Source organism: Protopterus annectens, chromosome 12.part0 (assembly GCF_019279795.1).
Source record: "Protopterus annectens isolate FY-2018-M chromosome 12.part0, PAN1.0, whole genome shotgun sequence".
Taxonomy (NCBI): Eukaryota; Metazoa; Chordata; order Ceratodontiformes; family Protopteridae; genus Protopterus; species Protopterus annectens.
In genome coordinates, this window is record NC_056746.1 from 1,147,600,022 (window position 1) to 1,147,623,369 (window position 23,348).

At 35.0% G+C, this 23,348-nt stretch overlaps 2 protein-coding genes across 6 annotated transcripts in view; one reads left to right on the top strand and one right to left on the bottom strand.

Annotated features, from left to right (window-relative positions):
- Positions 1-23,348, top strand: part of LOC122817037 (transient receptor potential cation channel subfamily C member 4 associated protein) — a gene marked incomplete in the record, with an annotated part of 2,826,501 nt that overhangs the window by 1,320,985 nt on the left and 1,482,168 nt on the right.
- The window catches only part of ENG (endoglin), a 730,651-nt gene that overhangs the window by 689,261 nt on the left and 18,042 nt on the right, over positions 1-23,348 (bottom strand). For 2 of the 5 annotated variants that reach the window (XM_044090170.1, XM_044090169.1), the window contains exon 2: positions 16,701-17,140. In XM_044090170.1, coding sequence (XP_043946105.1) covers positions 16,701-16,758 — 58 coding nt within the window. In that variant the 5' untranslated portion in view covers positions 16,759-17,140. The remainder of the gene's footprint in view (positions 1-16,700; positions 17,141-23,348) is intronic. The other 3 variants (XM_044090172.1, XM_044090173.1, XM_044090171.1) reach the window with 2 other exon arrangements.

Below are 23,348 nucleotides of genomic sequence, written 5' to 3' on the forward strand. Positions count from 1 at the left end.
CAATACTGCTTTTTCTGTATGAAATCATGTTTACTGAAGAATCTGTTGATAAAATATAGCGATGGGTGGCAGTACTTCATGAACAAAAAAAAAAGACACCCAAATATTTCTTTAATTTTAAAGACACACCCAAATATTTCTTATATTTCTAAGAAAAAAATACTCTTTCTCAATAATACTAGTAAATATTTGCTCCTTCCTAACATTAATATGCCACAGATTTATACAGTTTTCCTGTAAAGCTGAAGACAAGCAATAATTCAAATGGAAGATATTTAAACAATTAGTCAAGCAAGATTCCATGAGGTAAGCTACCGGGCATACAAATGTAAACACCACCACTCCCTCTTCCTCAATCAGTAAACCTCAGTTCAGAGCACGTGGCAAACATCCGAGATATATTCTTGCAAACACTGCAAAGTAACGGATACCAAGTGCATATACACCACCTGGGAAGTCCTAGAAATATAAATTCCTTAGCCGATAACCATGTGGATGACATGTAGTAGTCCACTACACCTTTTCAAAGTAACTCTTATGTTGCGTGGCAACACACACACACACACGCACACACACACACACACACACACACACACACACACACACACACATTTGTTAGTGTAAACTGTGCAGTGGGAATGTAATGTCTTGAGGGGTGGTGCTTCATTCACTGTGAAAATAAAGAGCAAAATACTTCACAAAAAGCCAGCTAAATGCAACACGAAATTAAAATGCTGTTTCAAATATATTCATGCAGGGAACTGTATTAAGTTACACGGTAATACATTTCCCCAGTTAATGGTTCATTTAGAGTGAAAATGTGTTGGCATCTGAGGGAGGTCAGTACATGAATCTTATTAGTAGAAAGTAAAGTATATGCGTGTTACATCAGTTTTGCAGTGTGAGATTTAGATGAGAATACAGCGTACCACAAAAACAATGACATGTTTAGTGAGGCATGGCACTCTTGATTGCGCATTTGAAATGAATGAAATGGGTGAGTTCCTAGAGGTATAGATTCACTTTTCACTGCAAGGTATATAACCTACTTGTCAAATTAGTCTTCCAAGAAGTGTGATTGACATCACCTCATGTGGATATTTTTGACTCCCCATATCTATCTTAATATATATTTATATATACAGACACACACACACACGTATTACACAATGCCTTCAAATATTATGGAATAGGCTTCTTCCTACAATCAGAAATTAATAATTAACATATTAGAAAAACAGTACATACATATATATTATCTCTCTCTCTCTCTCTCTCTATATATATATATATATATATATATATATATATATATATATATATATATATGTATAAACACACGTTTTATATATATATATATATATATATATATATATATATATATATATATATATATATACATACATATATATGGGATTTACAGTTTGTTTGTCCTTTGTTGACACTAGGCTTGTGGCCTCTTTTCAAGGGAGACCAAAGATATCATTTATAGTAATAGTAGAAATTTAGCCAGGGCTTCATGGAACTTCCCCTACTTGTCATTGTTGTGAGTGGGATCTATTTTGGAGGAGGACTTCTTATTTCCATTCCAGACACAGAGGTGGCCTGTAGAAACAGAGAGGCAAATGGATGGAGAAGGAGATGATGGAGTAGTGAAAGAAATGATGGAGAAAGCACATATCAAGACCAGAGAATGTGTGCAGGATTCTGAGGAAATTTTTCAAAGAAACCTGTTTGATGGAGATGAGTCAGCAAATGAGGGCTGTATAATTACAACCTTAAAGTTGGGTGGAATGATTTACTTAAAGAAATGGTGGCACAGAGGGAGACATAAAATGAAGGAGATGTTTCCTGGGGGGACATTAAGAAAAAAAATACAAAAGGGGTCTCTGGAAGAATAGTGGTGAGATGGAAAAGAAAACATAGGCAGAGAAAGTAAAAGAAGACCAAAGTGGAGTAGCAGAAAAGTAGGCAGAACAAAATGAAAATGGAAGTATGTGGTAAGGATTTAAAGTAAAGAAGACAATGAAATGGACAGGTATGAAGTGTGGGACAATTGAAAAGCTTCTTATATGTTTATAGGTGGTTACTAGGCTATTGACCCAAAGGTCTTTATAAGTCTACCATGTGTACCCATGTAATACTAGAGAAACCCAATATAAAGGCTCATGCCAAAGCTCAAGATCTTAGTTAGCAAAGACTACCCATATCTAGAAGGGTCATAGGTGGAATCCCCGGCAGGAATTTATGGTTTCCCATTCAGACATCCAGGCTACGCTTAAACGGGATTATAGAGGGGCTCTGTCTGATGTGAATTGGTAGCCTATTCCAGTGTGGCAACCTCTAAGAGGCATATCTCTCTCTCTCTCCAGCAGGTCCTATTTATGTTGCAGGCCAGGTTAAGGCCCCTGGAGCAGGTGACCCTTGTTCCATTTAACCCGTGGATGTGAAGCATTTCCATTAAGTTTGGATCTAGGTTTGGATCAAGGATTGCTCTCTAGGCCAAGCAAAAGTCTCCTCTAAGTAGTCTGTATGCTGAGTACAGTGACAGTGACTTCAGTCTGTTGATGTATGACATGCGCTGGAGACCCTGCATTTTCGTGGTTAGAAATCTCTGAGGTCTCTCAAGTTGCTGCAGGTGCCTGATAAGGTACATACCAAAGGGAGCATTGCACTGAATTATTGGCCTGATGAAGGTCGAGTACAGGGGAGTTATGATCTCTTTCACTCTTGAGGCAATATTTTTACTAATGAGGTGTGATATAAAGAATACTTTCCTTACCACAGTAGACAAATGGTGGTCAAAGTTTAGGCTACAGTCAACTTGCATTCTCAAGTGAATCACTTCTGAGTTGTTACTTAGGGTATTATTATTTATATGCTACTCCAGGGGGATATTGTTTTTACCAAAGGGGATAGTCATGCATTTTTTAGCACTGAGTTTCACTCCATGGCTTTGGCACCAGTCATTAGTTTGTGCAAGTCCCTCTTGAAGTATAATGATATTGTTTGAGGATTCAATGATTGCACCTAATTTCCAGTCATCAGCAAACTTAGTCAGCCACAGCCCCTCTGTTTTGGCCTGAACTTCTGAGAAATATATTCCAAACAATAGGGGACCCAGCACTGACCCCTGTGGAGCCCCACTGGTGACAGGTGTGCTGGTTGTGGTAAAGTCCCCAACTCTGACTGAGTGTGATCTGTTGGTGAGCCATTTAGCAGCCCACCTGACAACATAAGGGTTGATATTCAACTGGGAGAGTACATCAATGATGCCCAAATGTGGGATTGTGTTAAAGGCCTTGGCTAAGTCAAGGTAGGCTATATGCACAGATTTGTCTATGGCTCTAGTGACATTTTTTGAAATCATTCACCAGGTTTAACAGGCATGATCTGCCTTTGACAAAGCCAAACTGTGTTGGATCAAGGCTCTGGACATCACCTATATCCTTATTTATATGGTCCATGATGATTTGTTCCATGGCCTTACAGATAAGTCTGATTAAGCTTATGTGTCTGTAATTCCCAGGATCTGTTGCTGTATCCCTTTTATGAAGGGGGTGACTGTTGTTGTTTTCCATTCAACTGGGACAAAACCAGTACTCAGGCTGTGTGAGTTGCTAACTCATGTTTTAGACCATTTAAAATGCAACCTAGGATGCCATCCAATCCCCTAGAGGCTCTGTTTGGCCTTGGAGAGAGCATTAATGATTTGCCCTTTGGAGATGCAAGGTGGGGGAGATGTAGTGGGAATGCTTTCTGCAACGTTTGGAGGGGACAGAGGAGTGAACATTTTGCCAAACCTGTCAGCTAATAGGTTATCTATTTTCACAGGATCAGTGTGTGTGATGCCATTCACAGCTAGTTCAGCACACATCTGGGTCCTACCATTTAAGTTACAGATATAGCTGAAGAATGCCTTATGGTTATGCTATGGTTGCTAATTTTTTTTGAAGTTGCCCTTAGAGGATTTTACAAATTGTCTTATTTGTTTGCTCAATCAGAGTAGGGTGTTTTTCCAGTGCTGGGACCTCTCTTTTTTATTCTTAGCAACATCTTCCTCTTGTTGTATAACTTATTAATGTTAGATGTCCACCAGGGAGAGTTGTTTTTTCTTGAGGACCTTGCTTTGATCCTATCAGGTATGGCAGCGTCAATACATTTCTATAAGTGATTATACAGGGCATTTGTGTATACCTTAGTACAATTGTCAATGACATCTGTAGGAATAGGAGCTTGGAAATATTTATGCCATCCCTCAGGAGGGTATAATTAGTTTTGGTGAAATATTTAGCCTGATTTCACCTAAGAGGTGTTCAGGTGTTATAGCTATTTCAAATATGACTGATTTGTGATCACAATTAACCAGTGAGGGTCCTGTACTTGTGGTGGTGCAATGGTCACCCATGTTGGTGAGGACTGGGTTGAGAATATTTGAGAGCCTCTTGTGGGGTTGCATACTCTTTGTTCCAGGGCATTAGTGTTAAAGACCAGGACCTTAATGTGAGCACTGTGGTACTCATATAAGGTTCCCAGTCAATGGAGGGATAGTTAAAATTTCCCATGACTAGAGTGCTTTGCTGTAATTTGACTGACTCGTGGGTCCAAATAAGAAGTGTGGGTATCATAGTTCATTGAAGGGGACCTATAGCTAATGATGACTTGAAGGAGGGCCTTAGCCACAGTTAGTTAAACTTGGAGTAAGTCCATGGAGTTTTCCTGTCTAACCAGTCTAGAGGTGTGTTCATCTTTGAAGAAGATAGCTACACCTCCTCCTTTGGTTCTTACACATTCATTTTGTGGTCTGAAAGTGTGGAAGGCATAGTAGCCTTGCAAGGCTGAGGTACCCTTTGCGGTATTGAACCAAGTTTCTGTGACTGCACAGGCATCAACCAGCATCAATCCAGCGAGAGGAGTGATTACAGAGAATGCAATTTCTGATTTAAACTCCTAGCATTTAGCAGCATAACCTTTAATTTATTTGAGAGTGATATATTTTATATGGAAAATGTTCTTGAGACCTTGCCTAAAAAAGGTACTATGGGAGAGGCAAGTGTCTTAGCCAATAACTGTGGTCCATCAACCATGTCATCCCAGGCTGACAGGAACTGGGTCCCCTTAGAATGGCACCAGAAACTAAGCCAATTGTTGAAGTCAGTCATTTTTTTTGTTTATATTGTGGTATAATCTTAGGTGAGGGACTATGCTCCTCAAGGCTAGGGGCACGCCTGCCTGGAACACATTTTCAGAGAGCTCAATTATGTCTCACTTCATATAGTCTAGTGAGATCTGTCTTATGTCATTCATACCAACATGAAATATGACAGAGTCATAACGGGACTTCCTGTTGAGAAACAGGAGTGCATCTGTGATCTGACTAATCCTACTACCCAATAGACAGCTGATCATAAACTTCCTTCCAGCTTGGTGAGTGGGACATCTGTGTCTCTCACAATGGAGTCACCTATGACTAAAAATTTTGGTTTAGATGTGCTTTGCCTTAAGTGCTTATTTGGTGAGACACTGATGCTTGTGCTTTTGTGTGTATTGCACATAAAATCATATGTGGTAAGAGCATTTTATTCTTATTAACAAAGAAACATTTTTGCAACATTATATTTGAGAGTTTTTTTCAATGGAAAATTTTCTTGGAGAATATGAAAAAAAGACTGTAACCCATGGAATATTTATGTGATAAAAGCATTTAACAGGGAAACAATTAAAATTAATTTACATTTTTAACAGAGATAGAAAGATAGAACCTAAAAATATATTTGGAAGTTTTATGTAAAGAAGTACTGGACATTGCAAATGTTCATGACAAAATGGATTGATGGACTGATGGCTAGGATTTTAATATTGTGTTAAAAATAGAAAGAGAAAAAAAAACTACATATACCAAGCATGATAAACGTGGAGGGGAATAGGGGTGTTGTAAAATACTGGGGACAACTCAAAACTTTTTGTGTGTGTGTGTGTGTGTGTGTGTGTGTGTGTGTGTGTGTGTGTGTGGAAAAGGACATTGTAACTGTGACAAAAGAAAATGTTATATTAGTTGGGAAGTGGGACATGATGCAAAAATGTGAAGTGAAATGTTATAAATGTGACAAAATTGGACATTTATGGATGGGTTACAAAATGAAAATATGAGTAAGGAAAAATAAAAAGAAAAAAATGAATAAAGAGAAGACATTTTAGAAGTGGAAGAAATAGAAGAAAAATCAGATAAGAAAAAATATTAAAGAGGACAGAAGTTTCTAAAATAAGTGATAAAGCATTCATAAAAATGAGGAGGTAGTAAAAGGAAAAAAGAATTCTATTGATAAAAGGGTAAAAGACAGAAAAAAATAGTGGGATAAGTACAAAAGAAAAAAGAAAGGAAATGGATGAAAATGAATATCTACAGCTAATGATTGGGCTCTTATAATGATTAAGGTGCTTGACTCAGACACAAGGTACATTGTTTCATTCTCACCTTGGGAAGGAAACTAGCTAGGTTAGGGTTAGAATGGCCTATTAAGGAAGTTAGCCTAGTAATTAGCTGTGAATTTATGAAACCTTGAAATTAAAGGGAAAATTACAATTTTAGAGTGCTTTCTGTAAATGTGAATAGTATTAAGAATATAGAAAGAAGAATATGAATTTGAGTGTTGTAATACATGTGATGTCGATGTAATTATATTAGAAGAGACAAGATTTTTAACAAATGAAAGATTAAAAACAGAGAAACAATGGGGAAGAAACAATCTGGAATTTGGGAAAGGAGAGATGTTCTGGAATAACCATATTCTGTAGAAATGCAGTAAAGATATTAGATGCAACTTTAGCAAAAACAGGAAGACTAGCAATTGTAAATTTAAAATGGAAAGAACAAGTATATAGAATTATAACATTATGTGCTTATACTAATTGTAAAGAAAAGGCAAGCTTATTTCATCAGATTTTAGACTATGTAGTGACAAATATGAATAGCAGGGACTTTAATTGTGATTTAAGAGGCAAGTATAAAAAGAAAGGAAATTATATAAGAAAATGTTACAAGTTATATGATCCGGTAATTTAAAACTCTGGGACAAAAATTCATGGACATTTCATAAGGGGTATGTATAGAACTGAAACAGATTATTTCATACCATCAAAAGGCTTAGTTATAGGAGGAAGGGAGGTAGTTGAAACAGGATTTCCTGATCATCTTGCAATATAGCTAGAGATAAAGAAAAACAAGGAGTATATAAACTTAAGGAAAAATAAAAAGGATAAATGGGTAAGCATGAAATGAAGAAAGAAAAAGATTAGTCATATTACTATGAGAACAGTTAATAAAAAATGGTTGGAATGGTGGATGATATGTAAGGAACAATATAATTTTTTTTTTACAGTGACAATGTGATGTGAGAAAAGTAGAGAAAGAAAATATAAAAGAACATATAACGATGCATTGGAAGATTTAGAGCATAATGATAGAAAATACTTTGACAAAAAAAATAATTGTATGAAATAAATCAAGAAAAAATAAGAAAAACACGGATAGTCAAAAAGTTAACAGAAAATTAGAATAGCTATTTAGAAAAGAAGACTCTTTTAAATGAGCTAGATAAAGTAAACATAGATTTGGCTGCAGGACCAGATGAAATAAGAGTAAGAAATGTATAAAAAATTTAAGGGAGTGGCAAAAAAAAAATTTTAAAGATTTTAAATGACTGCTCAAATGAAGGTTTTATGTATAAAGAATTATGTAGTGGAACACTTAAATTCATATGGAAGAAGGAAGAGAGAAGAAAACACTGGAGACCAATAGTATTGAATAATAAGATTTTTTATGAAAAATAATAAAGAAGACATTTAAAACTAAAATGGAAATATTATGCAAGGTAGCATATATAGCATAAAGGGGAAGGGTTGTCATGAATTAATAATATAGAAACTGTAAATGATATTATGAACAGAAAAAGAAGAGTAAAGCATGAGAGGAAATCTTAATAAGGCATTTGATACAATTGGACATAAAATTTTTTGGATAATGAAAGAATATAAGTGAGAAAGTTAAGAAATTACGTATGTCAGCATACAGTAATAATAAACTAAAAATACTTCTAAGTGGCTGGTTAAGCCAAGAGGTACATGTGAAAAGTGGTATAAGACAGGTATGTCCAATGAGTTGTATACTCTTTGTAGTAGTTGTGAATGTGCTAGTATATGAAACAAATTACAAAATGAAGGAGATGGGGTGTATAACATCTAAAGGGTTAAGAATTCCAGTTCTGCTAACATATGCAGTCAACATTACAATAATTGCAAACAAAAAACCCAAAATTTGATAAAAGCAGTAACAATTTGCACAAATGTGTGTCTAAAAATTATATGAATGGCTTTAAATAAAGAGAAAAGCAAAGCTGTAGGTGATGTAGTAAAGACTGGGGTATATATTTTACAATGAATGAAATTTCTGTGTTAGGCATACCATTAGGAAATAAAGATATACGTTGAATTGAATGGGGGAAAAACAACAGAAGAAATAAAACAAACCTGCCATTTTGGTTAACATATAAATTACCATTCAGAAAAAAAGTCTAATTTGGTAAATTCACTACTGATGGGAATACACTTAGCAAGTGTATTTATGTTGCCAACAGTAAATGAAAAGGAATATATTGCAGATATTTTTTCATATATATGGGGTTCTAGATGAAACCTAGTAAAAAGAGGAATTTTGTATATAAATAAAGGAGGTGGTTTACGGTGAATTAATCCAGTGGCATACACTGCTTCATTAAGTGGATAAATGACAAAAATGAGAGATTAGTAGTAAAATTGTATAAATGCAAGTATAACAAATTTGGGGATATGGTAAAAAGTGTAAAATAAAGAAAAAAAAAGAAAAGGTGTATAAATAAGGAAATATTACCAAGAAAAATATTTTTATGAAAAATAAAAAATAATGATACAGAAAAAGATAGAAAAGTATGGTATAACATTGTAATGATAAAACATTACAGCATAAAATCATGGGGAAATCTAACAGATGAAAGACTTAAAGCTAAGAAGCAAATGGTATAATTAGAAAGTAGAATGTAAAGATTTTTTGTGGAGACTGGTAACCGATTAATATGCCAGTAAAAGGAAATATGCCATACAAGAAAAGTGATAGAATATGTTTACATTATCAAGAAGAAGGAACTACAGAACATGTGTTTTTGAAATGTAAAAGTCAAAAAAAGCTATTGGGAAAACTATCTAAAGAAGATTTTTGAAGATATAAAAGAAGTGGATAAAATAAACCTGGATATGATTAAATATGGATATTATAAGAATAGAAGTAAAGAATACGTTAAAAGAATAGATAACAATTTTACGTTACATGGATTATATGGAGTGAAGGAATAAATGACATTTTGTTTAATGGTAAATGATTTTTAGCAACAGTATTAAATAAAATCAGATGGTGGTTATGGAAAAAGGAGTGTGGGTCTAACAGGGATGAAAACGCAGTATGGCTATGTAAACAGATTTGTATGTGTGTGTATATTTTTTTGTATCATTGTAAATATTTAGTAAATAAGAATTGTTTCTTGTATATAAATAAAGGGCCTCTACGCTTTTCAATATTTGCCTATGCTACCACTAAATTAACATTTCATCTAGAGGATAAACTCAAGAATACAGTACACCCCCTTTTATTGTTCTGCAGTGTTAGCAATGCATCTAGTCAGGGTAGGAATAGAACCCACAGTCTTTTGCACCAAAGACAATTGTGCTACTTGTTGTACCACTGATACTACACAATGATCAGAATATCTTCAGTCAAAATATCAACAAAAAGTATCTAGAACACAAAATATCGACAAAATCAAGGTATTGCACTTTCTCCACAGTTGTGGGAACTTGGGAGTTTTGTGTGTGTGTATGTATGTGTGTGTGTGTGTGTGTGTGTGTGTGTGTGTGTGTGTGTGTGTGTGTGTGTGTGTGTGTGTGTGTGTGTGTGTGTGTGTGTGTGTATGTGTAACAAGGGGTGTGGGAACTGCAGAAAGGCTTGCCCCCTGCAAAAACATTTGCTTTGGATATATTCAGTTTGTGTTTATATATTTGTATTGATATTTCATGTGTCAGTGTTATGATCACATATAACTATATATTTATATTAATAAACTATTTTGAAAGATGTTAATGATTATCTTCTGATTGAAAAAAAGCTTAGTCCATAATTTTGGAAGGTGCTGTGTAATATGTATATATAGATATATAGATAGATAGATAGATAGCAATAACAGAAAGATGACATATCTAAGTGTATTGAGTGTGGACTCATGTCAGCAAACATATAGTGGATGCAATGGGTTGCACTGGATGCAACAAGGTGAAATACAGTACTATGGCCACTTTATATGCATTTATGTATTCAGTTAATTACAATCAAACATCTGAGGCATATACAATTAATATAGTCACTATAAATGGTGGCCACAGATGCAGTCTGTAGATGAAACTGACTGGCCCTTGCTGTTTTATCAATATTGTTCTGGCTTGGCAGGGCAAGTATTGTGACTACTATAATAACTATTACTATTATTATGTTGCAATCAGATACCTGAGATGCATATTGTCATTAAAGTTGCTATAACGCATGGATACTGAGACAGTCTATGGATTAAAGTAAATGATCCCAGCTATCATTTAATCACAGTTATGCAATCATTGAGCTGGCTTGGCTGGACTTGTGTGTATTTGAGTAAAACAAGATGAAATACATTACAGTCACTACTTTTTTTAGATTTTAATTTGATCACATTCAGACATCTGAGGTGTATGCAATCAAAAAATGACTATTATGAGTTGGTACTGAGGCAGCATGTGGATAAAACTTAATGAGCCTGGAAGCTATTCAAATAAAATTAAGTAGGTTATAACCATTTGTAATATAGCCCCTGCCCATTCCAGTCAGCCCTTCCCATTAAATTGACCAAAGTCAAATGCAGATGACCTGGAGGAATTCATATATTTCTTGCTTGAAACAAAGGAGGGAAGAATAATATTAGCTGGGGACTTACATTTACCAGAAACAGACTGGAATAATATTGATCCATCAGCATTAGTAAGAAAATTATTCACAATGTACAGTATATTCAGGAACAACAATTGCTTCAGATTGTTATAAAAAAAAAAAAAAACTACCAGGGGAAGGAACATACTAGATGTTTGTGTTCCTAAAGAAATTACTGTTACTTCAAGTCAAGTTTAACACTGTCGATGTGCAGTGCTCATGAAGTTATAAAGGTTAACTTGTTGCTAGATAATTCTGCCAAACTGAAATCTAAACCAATACACGGAAAGTTAATTACAGATTACATGGAAGCAAAACAGTCAATAAGTAAAATTAACTGGAGTGAGGTGTTCAGTGGAAAAACTGCAGACAGAATGTGAAAAGTTTTAAAACAGAAATGGAGTGCAAAAATAAAAAAGTTTAACATCAGGATCTAAGCATACAACGTTAGGGGATATATTTCCATAAGAATAAAGTATCTGATTAAGGTGAGAGACAAAAAATGTAAAAGATGGAAGACAGGTCAAACTACAACTTTGAAAACTGAACTAAACAAGCTGGACAAACAGATTGAGCATAGTGTGAGACAAGATCAAGAAATATTTGAAGATAATTTATATAAAGATATTGAGCATAATAGGAAACCTTTTTAAGATACATAAGATCTGGAAGAATTACAGACATACAAATTGATAAACTGTGTGCAGATTCTAAAATGTATTCTCAGACAAAACAGATTATTGCTATATTTACAAAATCTTATGCAAAACAGTTTGGCTCCAGAAAAGTGGTGATCAGTTATACTAGTGACATCCAGGTAACCCCAGATACTGGGATCAAACTGGATTATATTGAAAAAGAACTATGCAAACTAGAGCCAAACAAAGCACAGGGAGGAGATGGAATTAGTAATGATGACCTGAGAACACTTCAACAAGAACTTATGGTACCATTATATCTATTATTCATTAGGTCATATAAATATGGGGAGATTTCTCAAGATTGGAGACATGCGCTTATTAAACCTGTCATTAAGGAAAAGGGGAGTAGGACAAACAGTCATATAAACCCTTAAGTCTACCTTCATGTTGTGGAAAAATAATGGAGAAGGTAATATTGAATACATTATTGTCAGAATTGGATAAGTTGGGACTTGAAACCATATAGCAGCATGCATACTTTGAAAATAGATCTATTACCACCTGTAACATGATGTTCTATAACAATATAATAACAGCTATAAATGAAAACTTGTGCTGTAATATAATTTATATAGGTTTAACTTCAGCATTTGACAGGATCATACACAGAACACTGATCAATAAATTAGATCAACTAGGTATTGATGTACTCTTGATAAACTGAATAGCTGCATGGTTTACAAATAGGACATGGCAAGTATCATACAGCAACTGGACAGGTAAAATCCGTGGTTACAGTCAAGGTGTCCCACAGTGCTCTATCCTAGGCCCCTATTTGTTTAGAGTGTATCTTTAGATCCAACGTTTTCATCCGAGGTGTTCTACAGTCTATATGCAGATGACCTGAAATTGGGTAAACTGTTTACATGTGTTACAGATAAGGCACGTCTGCAAAATAATTGACTAAATTGACCTTTTGGGCACATGAGAATAATATACTGATGGATACATCAAAAAATAAGCATATGTGATTTGGGAGGCATAAATTTAAAGGTGAATAGTTAATATAATACCTAGTGATTGAAGCTGTAGATTCATTTAAGGACCTGGGTATATGGGTAAATCCAGCTATGAGTTTTTCTAATCATATCAACCAATTGCTTAATGATAGTTATAGAACTATAGGTTGTATAAAAAGATGTATAAAGTCCAGGAAATCAAAAATGATGAAGTCATTGTTTGTTAGTTATAGTAGACCCAAACATGAGTATGGAATAACAATATGGAAATCCTATAAGAAAACAAGCATGAGTAAACTGGAAAGAGTACAGAGGAAATATACCAAGGGCATCCATGGATATGAAAATCTAAGTTATTATGAAAGACTAAAATATCTGAACTTGTACAGTATCTCTTACAGATATCTAAGAGGAGATCTTATTCAGCTATACAGGGCATTTAGAGACAATTACCTCTGGGAATATTTGGGGTTATCATCATCAGACAACCTATGTAGAAGATTCTACAGGAATGAGAAGTGTACTAATTGGTTCTCTGACACAGTAGCTGATGCATGGAACAGACTACCACATTACATTAAAGAAAGTGCTAGTTTAGCAGTTTTTAACAGCCTGGACACTTAGTATGTAAAGTGTTTTGATATATTGGCAAGCTAGAAGTGCATTAATGCCCATGCTTGAAATATTTGTATGTATGTATGTATGTATGTATGTATGTATTCTGCTGGCGCCCCTTGCTTTGAAGTCACTAGCTACCACTAAGTCTCACCTGTCACAGACCTAACTGTTCATTAGCAAAGCATTATAAACATTCTGTTGGGAAAAATGTCCTTTCCTTACTTTTACAAATACTCTATGTCATAGCAGTTACTTCCAGCCATAACCACCTAAGGGTCTGGACCATTAAGCGCAAACCCAAGATATGTACTACAGGTGCATGTAGAAGACAGTATCAGCATATCACAATCAGTGAACCTGGGTAGGTTTTCTATTACCTTAGAGTGACCCTTCTTTTTAGTACTTTGCTATGTAAATTGGTAGATCTTGATCACCTCAGTTCTTTACAGAATTTGCCTTCATTTAAAAATCTGAAAATAATCTGTCCATCTCAGTTGTTCACTTCTGAATACCTTGCAGAACTAATGCCTTTTTTCCTCCAGAGGAATAAAAATCAGGGACTTCTTCCTTAGTGAAATTAGGCAATAAATTAATTTATCTGCTTCTCTATTCTTCTCAGGTATTCACTTCAGTAAAATTCTAAATGCTGCTGTCAGATATTATTAAACAATTGTATGTAGTTTAGTCATTACTTGAACTGCAGATTCATGCTTCATAGGGCTCATACTGATATGTCTCTGATTTTTTTTTAATTTAACAGTATAAACACAATGTTTATACTTTAAGCTAGACTACTGCTAGTACTGATTTTTTCATGTGTACTTGTAAGTAACTGTATTATACTATAACTGTTTCTGAGAAAAGTACATAAGTTATAATTACAAGACGCATGTTCAAATCATAAAGAAGTTGCCAACACTGTACAAAAAAAAAAAAAAAAGATCTTAGGACATTAGTAGACAACACATTAGACTTTAACCAGTACACATCTAAAAAAGTCAGTAAAGCATATTGTGTAGCCAGCTAATTATAAGGACATGTCTACAGGGAGATCACTGTACCTCTTTACATCTCACTGACCAGACCTGTTATTAAAGACACTGAAGACAGTGCCATGTTTTACGGCTTTTGGACAAGCCGCCTGAGGGAAAAAATTAAATGGTGCAACTATTCCTTACTGGAAAAAATCACAGGGTTGAAAATATTGAATTATTCAAATAAGCCATTTTGTTACTTCTTATATTTTATTTCTCACATCTCTGCCTGGTGTATAAGGCAATCTCTACTCTGATTTTATTTGGAAGTCTGTGCTAGAATGCATCACTGAGGGAGCTAATACCATTTAGGGAAATGAATACTAAAAATGAAATCTACCAGACTGATTTACAGTTAAAAAAATTATATTAAGCTTCAGTGAGAAGAAATCTAGGAACTGTACTAGTGATTTTTATATTTAATATCCAGTCTTTGCACTAGAGAATTATAATTAAATAATGGTAATTACACACTTGAAAAATTAAAGCAGATTCTGTGATCCTGTGCACCAACCCTCAGTAAAGCAAGCAGACCTTATTATAAGTAAAACATATGAAAATAAATGTAGATTGTGGTGATTACCAGACAGGTTATATTGTCAGCGGTGCAACAGGTAGCACACTTGTCTTTGGTGCAGAAGGCTGTGTGTTTTATTCACATACCATCTAGATCTATTGCAGTGCAACATAATGAGGGGATACTGTGTTCCTAAATGTGCTGTCCTTCAGATAAGGCTTTAAACCAAGGCCCCATCTGCTAGAGTGGGTGGTATCTCAAGTGGATGTAAAAGACCCCATAGCACCTATGAAAAAGACTATGGGAAGTTCCCTGATGCCCTGGCAAAATTTCCCCTAGTAGTACAAATACCACCTCAGGTCTCCCCTAAGAAGAGGCTACTAACATAGTGCAAGTAACCCGGGCAACAAAGGATAAATAAATTAATATTCTGGCCTAAAATCACAAATTCTATAAGAACTTCACATTTTCCAGTACTCAGACAGTCCCAGTTTTAGAATTTACTACTATTTTCATGAAAAAAAATGGAAAAGCAGGGTGCACAATTATTCCATATCATCCAAGGTTATGGAATAAACTTTATTTTGCAATCAGAAGTCATCAGACATAACCTCTTGCAAAAATACTCTAATATTTATATGTATGCAAGTGTATATGATATTTATATGTATCTAGATAAATATAGGTATATTGGAACGAGAAAATATCGACCTAAGTTTATGGCAATCAATGTTCTTCAAAGCCAGTAGGTTATAAGCTTGAAAACTGAATCTATGAACTTAATAAATAAATGCATAGATACATACATATAGACCTAAAATCAGGATCATTCTATGTTCCTGTTCTTGTCAGTATGAAGGGTGACTCCATATGCTGAATGTCTTTTTATTCCTATTACCTATTGCATTATGTCAAGGACCATAATATTGACTACATACTAGGTTGAATCCATACTCCTAATTTTACAAAGAGAGAATGTATTTAAGCTACTGTTAAGAATAGTAGTCCTACATCTGTACATACCCCTGGAAACCCCATATTTCTAAAAACAACATATGCTATCTTAGATTGTTTCTGATATCAAAAAATAGTAATCCTTAACAATTTCAGTATGGACTGGCCCATTGCTCTTGGCTGACAATCCCTCCCTACCTTAAACCAGCTTGGCTTTAGTCTTCAATATATATATATATATATATATATATATATATATATATATATATATCTTTTAAGGCCGCTTGCAAAACACACTATCTGAGATTGATTTTGTACTTTGGCCAGAGGATAGCACTCATACTGGGGCTCCACTGAAAGTAGGCTCTGCTTAGATTTTTCCCTCCTAACAAATAAGCATATAAACCCACATTCCTCATCAAATGAGATTACCCATGGTGCCAGACTATAATTGTTTCACATCAAACATTTACAGACTCTTGAACCAAAAAGAATATGAATCAAGTGTGTCTAATGTTCAGTACTCGGCATTATGAAGAAACAGACTAAACATCAATGACCAACATAGCTAACCCGACTTCTGGGTACTTTCTGGAGAGCCTTCTTATGATGTGTGCACTTTATCTTGCTCATTATTTTAAGAATATGTTCATAGTATAACATAGTAATCAGAGTAATGCTATTGAATGAACTTGATTCATCTTCCTGACTCTGACTGGATTTCAGCAGTATATTATGCTGCCTCTACCAAGACATATAACTGGAGTACAGATGGAACTATAAACAGGCAGCTCTGCCATATGGATATTACCTGATCAACAAACAATAAACACATTGATATGAAGACAGACAAAACTATAACCGACTACAGTGACTCACCTGGTAGCATAAATAGCAATGATACCATCAGCATCGCTAGTCGTTTAGGAAATTCCATTCTAAGCCTTGGATTCTTTTTACTTCCCAAGTTTTTCCGTCTTGGCAGCTAGCTGACTACTAGAATTGTTGCAGATCCTGACTTTGCAGTTATAGGTTAAATGATTTTTTCCAGTTGTTTTTCGTACTGATGTTTGTTTTAAAAAGCAGCAATGTTACCGGTGTTATTATGACCGAGTTTACTGGTTTAGCTTCAAGCTGGGCTGTCTGTTGCTTTGGATTCTACTGAACCTGTATCACCACTGTTCACTTGGAAGCTTTTGTTGTTCTTTATGCAAGTTGTTTCTTCGGCTGTTAGTAAACTTGCTACCGAAGTGAAGTAACATACAGAAAAAATGGAAAGAGGAGCGTAAGTGTATCTCTTTATGAGATGATCACCTGTGCTGAAAAAATGCAAATTTGGTAAGTGACTTTTCATAAAAGGGGTTTATTTTTCCAGACAAGTTCATCCAGTAAATCAACAGTAATAGAATAATATCCCTATGTTTCTGATTTTTTTTCAGCTAGAACACACTGCTTACCTCATTGTTATAGTACCAAATTCATTCTCTGTCAGATTACAAGCCTGAGCTTATCCTGGCACTCACTAGATGCAAAATAGAGAACTAATTCTGGATGGGATGCCAGCCCATTGTAGGAGGCATACACCTACTCACTCTCCCACAGCAAGCAGAGCTATAGGTAATTTGCAGGAATACCAATTCACTTAGGACATATTTTGGGTGTGGGAAACTAGATCACCCAATTAAAATTCATAAAAAAAAAATTAAAAAAAAGAGAGAAAAGACATGCAAACTCTACAGAGAAAACACTCCAGATGTTAACCTAATTGGAGGAACAATTACTGTGAAGTAGCAGTGCTAACCATTGTGCCACTCCTACAGAAATCCTGATACTTCACAATAAAATGCATTACTTTTCTTCTTCATAAAATAAACTATCTGACTTACTCATGCAGATATTTGCCTACTTTATTGAAAATGAATGCTCATCAGGCATCCAGCTTTGTTTTAGACCTGAAAGGTTAGCACCCTCAAGCTGAATCTGACAAACAGGCCATGCAAAAATCACACACACACACACACACACACACACACACATATATATATATATATATATATATATATATATATATATATATATATATATATTACACACACCCACCATCCATGACCATGATTTCCATGAATTTGTATGGATTAGCATTATGTGAGAACACAGAACTACAAGCTTAGTAAGACAATTTTTTGAGCTCAACTTTGCTGACTTGAATAAAATGTAGGAAGCAAAAGCAGCACAACTTGCTAATTCTTCATTGGTATGCAGCTCCATAGAAACTTACCATTATTTCCATCCTCCATCTTGGTGGCCATATTGTGTGACAAACTAGTACATATTTGAGAACCCACTATCTCCAATTTATACGTCATGGTCAGGAACATAGTCTCACAATCTGCACCACTGAGCACTGAATAATACACAAGGGGTGGATGACCGTAAGATTGTATAGTAAATGTGCACTGCTTCATCAATTAACAGCCAGCATCTACCATGAGCATTTAAGCTTTACACTGATCAGCTGCTGAGCTGCCTTCATTTACTCAACTCAGTCTTATCCACCTTGCTCCTAGTCTATTGCATTCAGTGATATCTCATCAACAGTAACTGACATTTGTCCACAATTATTTTACATAGATACGCACACTGACACACCTGTGTGCACACACACATACATGAGCAAAAGTGAGCTCACGTATGCATGTGCACGCGTGAGAGCACACACACAAACACAATATTTTCCAGGAAGGATTATTGGCAAAGATATTTTTCCAGTTCTGACACTCTCCTCCTCCCTTAACAGTAATGTGCTGTCATTGGATAGACCAATGTGATACATCAAGAAAATCTTATCCTTAAAATAAGCTGACCATTAAATATCTGTATGGTAGTCACTCTTCAAAAGGCAATGCCAACAGCTGAGATGTCACCAGATCGACACACACACACACTCTTATATTAGTAAATAAAACAACCAATCATGAGCTTTTGAAATCAAAATAGTACAAGGCTTTACTTGAAATTAATAAAGAATAAGTAATGCACTTTGTAAACTTAAGCATACAAACTATCTGTTAAATCCTACTTATTTTGTATTTGTGCAGATGTACAGCAGGTACATCTGCACAACAAAATACAATATTAATGTGTTTTAACAGCAGGTAGCATACAGAACAACTCTGTATATTGGTTTATCTTGTCTTATCGTTACAGAGAGTATAGATTTTACTGAAATCTAACTACTTCAGACTTGTAAGTCCAAACAGTAGTTGTACACACTGATAGGTAATGAATTGCAGGCTTGGACTTCTGCCCATAAACTGCAGTACATTGTGCCCTTTATTGATTTACTTAAATTTCTTTAGTGGAATAGAATACTGATCAAACAATGGCCAATTATTCTCTTTGAAAGCAAGGCAAAAAACATTGACTTAACATGGCTCTTTCTGCTTAAAAGACCAGGGTCTGTATTTTCTATTTGGATTTCATTTTGAATGTAAAGTTTTTCCCCACAGGTACATAACTCTAGAGAAAACTATAGGATCCAGTGACCTGGATTAGAAGTGAAGACATTGGTATTGTAAATCTGTGCACATTTGAGAAAACATATTTATTTTTAACAGCCCTGCTGCAATTTCAGTGAAAGCATCTGTTGTGTTCTGTACATTACAGATATAAAATTTGCAAAAAGTAGCAACTACGGTTTAAATTTATCTCAGATTACTGCTGTTTTCTGTATGTTTCACTAAAAACACCCGTTATTCCAAGTATCACCACCAGGTACAAAAAGGACTTATCCTTACAACAGAAATGTCTGTAGTGACTGTCACTTTGAAAACATAGACCTACACCATATTAGAGAGTTCTGGCTTGGCTCTGTGTTTAGTTAGCAGCCTATCCCTGTGCCATCAAGGCAGAAAAAGTGTCTGGGAAGTTAAGCCAGTAAACAGACATTTCTTAACTATTAGAGTTTGGTAAAAACAGAAATAAAATTACCTTGAGAAATACAGAATGGTTGGTTGCACTAAATATTTGAAAAGTAAAAGGAGTCAAATAGTTTAACATGGCATATTTGCTTTGCTAAATATAGCTATTTCTGCTCCATTGTTAATACAGGTATTCAAAATCAATTAAGCAGAAGGGATGGCATGTATTTCTATCTCAGCAGAGTGCTTTCTTTGGCTCATCCACAGCCAAGCAGACATCTTTTCTTTTAGGGTAAACAAAACCAAGGGATAATAGAAGATATCTCTAACATCTTTAAAGAATCGTTAACACATTTCTTTTGGTTTTAAATTATTTTTATTGTTTACTTGATGTTAGAAGTGTGTTTCACTGCATTTAGTTTAAAGCTCAATTTCTTTATGGTTTCATTTTTAAAACTCAAGTGATCATATATTCATGCATGCACATAAGTATTAATGATTTCTTAAAGAATGGGTGACATGTAGATCGCACGCTGAGTGGAGAATGAACATTCTCCAACAGGCTGTTAATCAATCTACAGTTTAATGCCTGCTGAAAACTGAGTCCACCACTTCACAGCATTATATCAAGCTGCTGTGGAGCTCAGACAGAGTAACCTAATGGCCACCATTATTTTACACACTCAAAGCAATGCTTTTGCTATTTAGCGAGTGCAAAATTACAAAAAAAAAAAAAAAAAAAAAAGAAATTATTTATAATAAAGTGGGTGTGTGAATGTATGCATGTATGAGAGTGAGAGAGAGATAGATTGAGCTATTATTTTACACTTGCTAAGCAGTGCTTTTGCTATTTAGCAAGGGAAAAAAGGAAAGAGAATAAAGGGTGTGTGTTTCTGTGAGTGAATGCATGTTTACATACATGAGAGCAGAAATGTGTGTGTGTGTGTGTGTGTGTGTGTGTGTGTGTGTGTGTGTGTGTGTGTGTGTGTGTGTGTGTGTGTGTGTGTGTGTGCAAGAGAGAGAGAGAGAGAGAGAGGAGTGGAATTGATCAAGCAGTGGCAACAGCAGCAGCTTTGCACACCTTTCAACCTCTTATTTCAGGATATCTAGATAAAGCCTAAAATAAAGGGTGAACAAAGGCTCAAAACAGGAACAGATTTTAAATAGTGCTATTGTAAAATTACAAAGTTACTTGAATAATAGGATTTGTGTTAGTACACATTTTCTGAAACTCAAGTGTGTGAGACTGAGTGAGATTGACCACTGGCAGCCGCAGTAGAGAGATTTGCATACCTCTCAACCTCTTAGTTGAAGAAGTAAGGATAAAGCCGAAAATAAAGGGGGAACAAAGTCTAAAAAATAGGAACAGATTTTAATTATCACTGTTATAAAATTACAAAGTTGCTTAAATGACTGGATTTGTGTCAGAATGCATTTTCTGAAGGAAATAAAGTCTGAAATGCAAATGTATGTCATTATTTAGTGACTTAAATTTCCAATGACTGGCGACAAACCAAACATATTAGGAGTAAGGAACCAAAACAAAGTAAATAACTGGATATTTAAAAAAAAAATTATATTTTGGATGTAAAATGCTTCCTCTAACACAATTTACATATACTACAGCAAGTTTGAAACATTAGGTGGAGGAACTATTTTACATCAAAAATATATAAAAAATAATACAGTAATAAAAAAATAAAACACAACAAATTTTACTGACAGTCCATTCAGTAAGTGCAATAATGCCCTGCAAGGTATATATCATTGTGGAAATAACACCCTTCCAAGGGCTGTGGCATTGGGCCTCAGAACAACCCAGCAGCCGTTATTTCCACAACAATGCATTATTGTTTGCTTAAACAACTTGTGAACTGGATGAACATCTTCAGGATAGGAAGTGTTTCCTGAAGGAGATACTTCCTTTGATTTTTAATTTGTGTGTGCGTATTTAGCTACAAGAATTTTGTCTTTAATTATGACTATGGAACAGATAAGGAAAATGTCTAAAGATGATGGGATGTGTTTTACAATGCCTACCAGGTCTTTCTGTGATCACAGAAACATTCATCCCTAAAATGCGAGTCCCAAGTCTCAAACAGAGTACTGGAAACTCGTATGTGATCAGGAAGTCCATGCCAGCAATATGAGTTGGTAACTTTTAACATATTGAGTTTGGTTTTATAAACTATCTCTTTTCATTGCTGATTAGGATGCGTCTTTTTAAAGAAAATATACATCACTTGTTTTGTACGTTAAGAATAGTGTTATTCTAGTAATATATACATTTAAAAGGCAAGAGAGGTTGCATGTTATGAAACAGCTGCAATATATTGTATACTTGAATTTGCATGCATACAAGCGAATCCCCTAACAGTGATTCCTTGCCATTATTTACAAGTTAATGGTAACATTGATATACAACTATATGTTTTTTTTTCTGAAAAAAGAGGTGGCTTACTTGTGTGATTGTTCATGTCAAACTACTTTATTAGTTTGGATATACTGCTGGTTTTGCACAGTATACAAGTATAAGAAAAATAAATTTGATATGAAACATCAAGGAGAATAATATGAAGTCCACTAAAGATGAAACATCAAAACTGACTGACCACTAAAATTGAAAACCACTTAAATTTAATCCTATGTGGTAAGCTCTGCCTCAAATCCACTTACTTAAACATATAACCTGCAGTCTCACAACTCTGGAGAAAAGACAGATACCAAAAGAAGGAAAAGTGTTTCCCATTCCACTTCTAGAAACAATACAGCAAGGATGCACTTGTAGTACACAAACCCAAAAACAAAAATAAAACTCCCCAAGTCATACCACTAAGACCAGAAATTTCAAACATCCATAAAATGTGCTAAAACAGCAATAATAGCTTTAAATAGACTTCAGTACTACTGGTCTAATATTTTCAGACATGACAAAAGATCATATGAACAAACTGCTTGCTCCTAACAAAAAATACAATGTGTGTTGTTGTTGTTGTTGTTGTGTCTTTTGGCTTTTCCCAGTTAGGGGTCGCCATAGTGGAACTCCGGTCCACTAATGATTGGCAGTAGATTTTTACGTGCCGAGTTGCCGGCCCTGACGCACAACCTTCAAAGAAGGTACACCCATTCACGCATGTCTCCACACAGAAGATGGTCTAGCTGAGAATCGAACAGGACAACGTCTTACTGTGAGGTGACAATGCTACCGCAGCACCACCAATGAAAGCCTATCTGCACAAACTTACAACTACTCATTCGATGAAGAACAACATTGTTTTCCCTTAGGAAAAGTAGACTTAGCTTAAAAAGTTTTGTGATGCCTACATTTAAATGTTCATATAGTTAGAGCTCATTATTCTCTTTGCTGCACAACTAATAGTCTAAATATAGCACTTTTCATCCAAGTTTTGTATCAGTGTGTCTTGATGAGTAGGTACTGCATGTTGCTTAGTTTACTTTCCAACTGTTTCATGGTATAACATTAGCTGTCTCTATTCATGTCTAATACTAACATTTAAAATGAGATTACTCACAGTCAGATTTGGTCATCATACCTGCTTGTATATTATCAGAAATAATGCATAATGCAGTGGTGAACAGTTTTTCA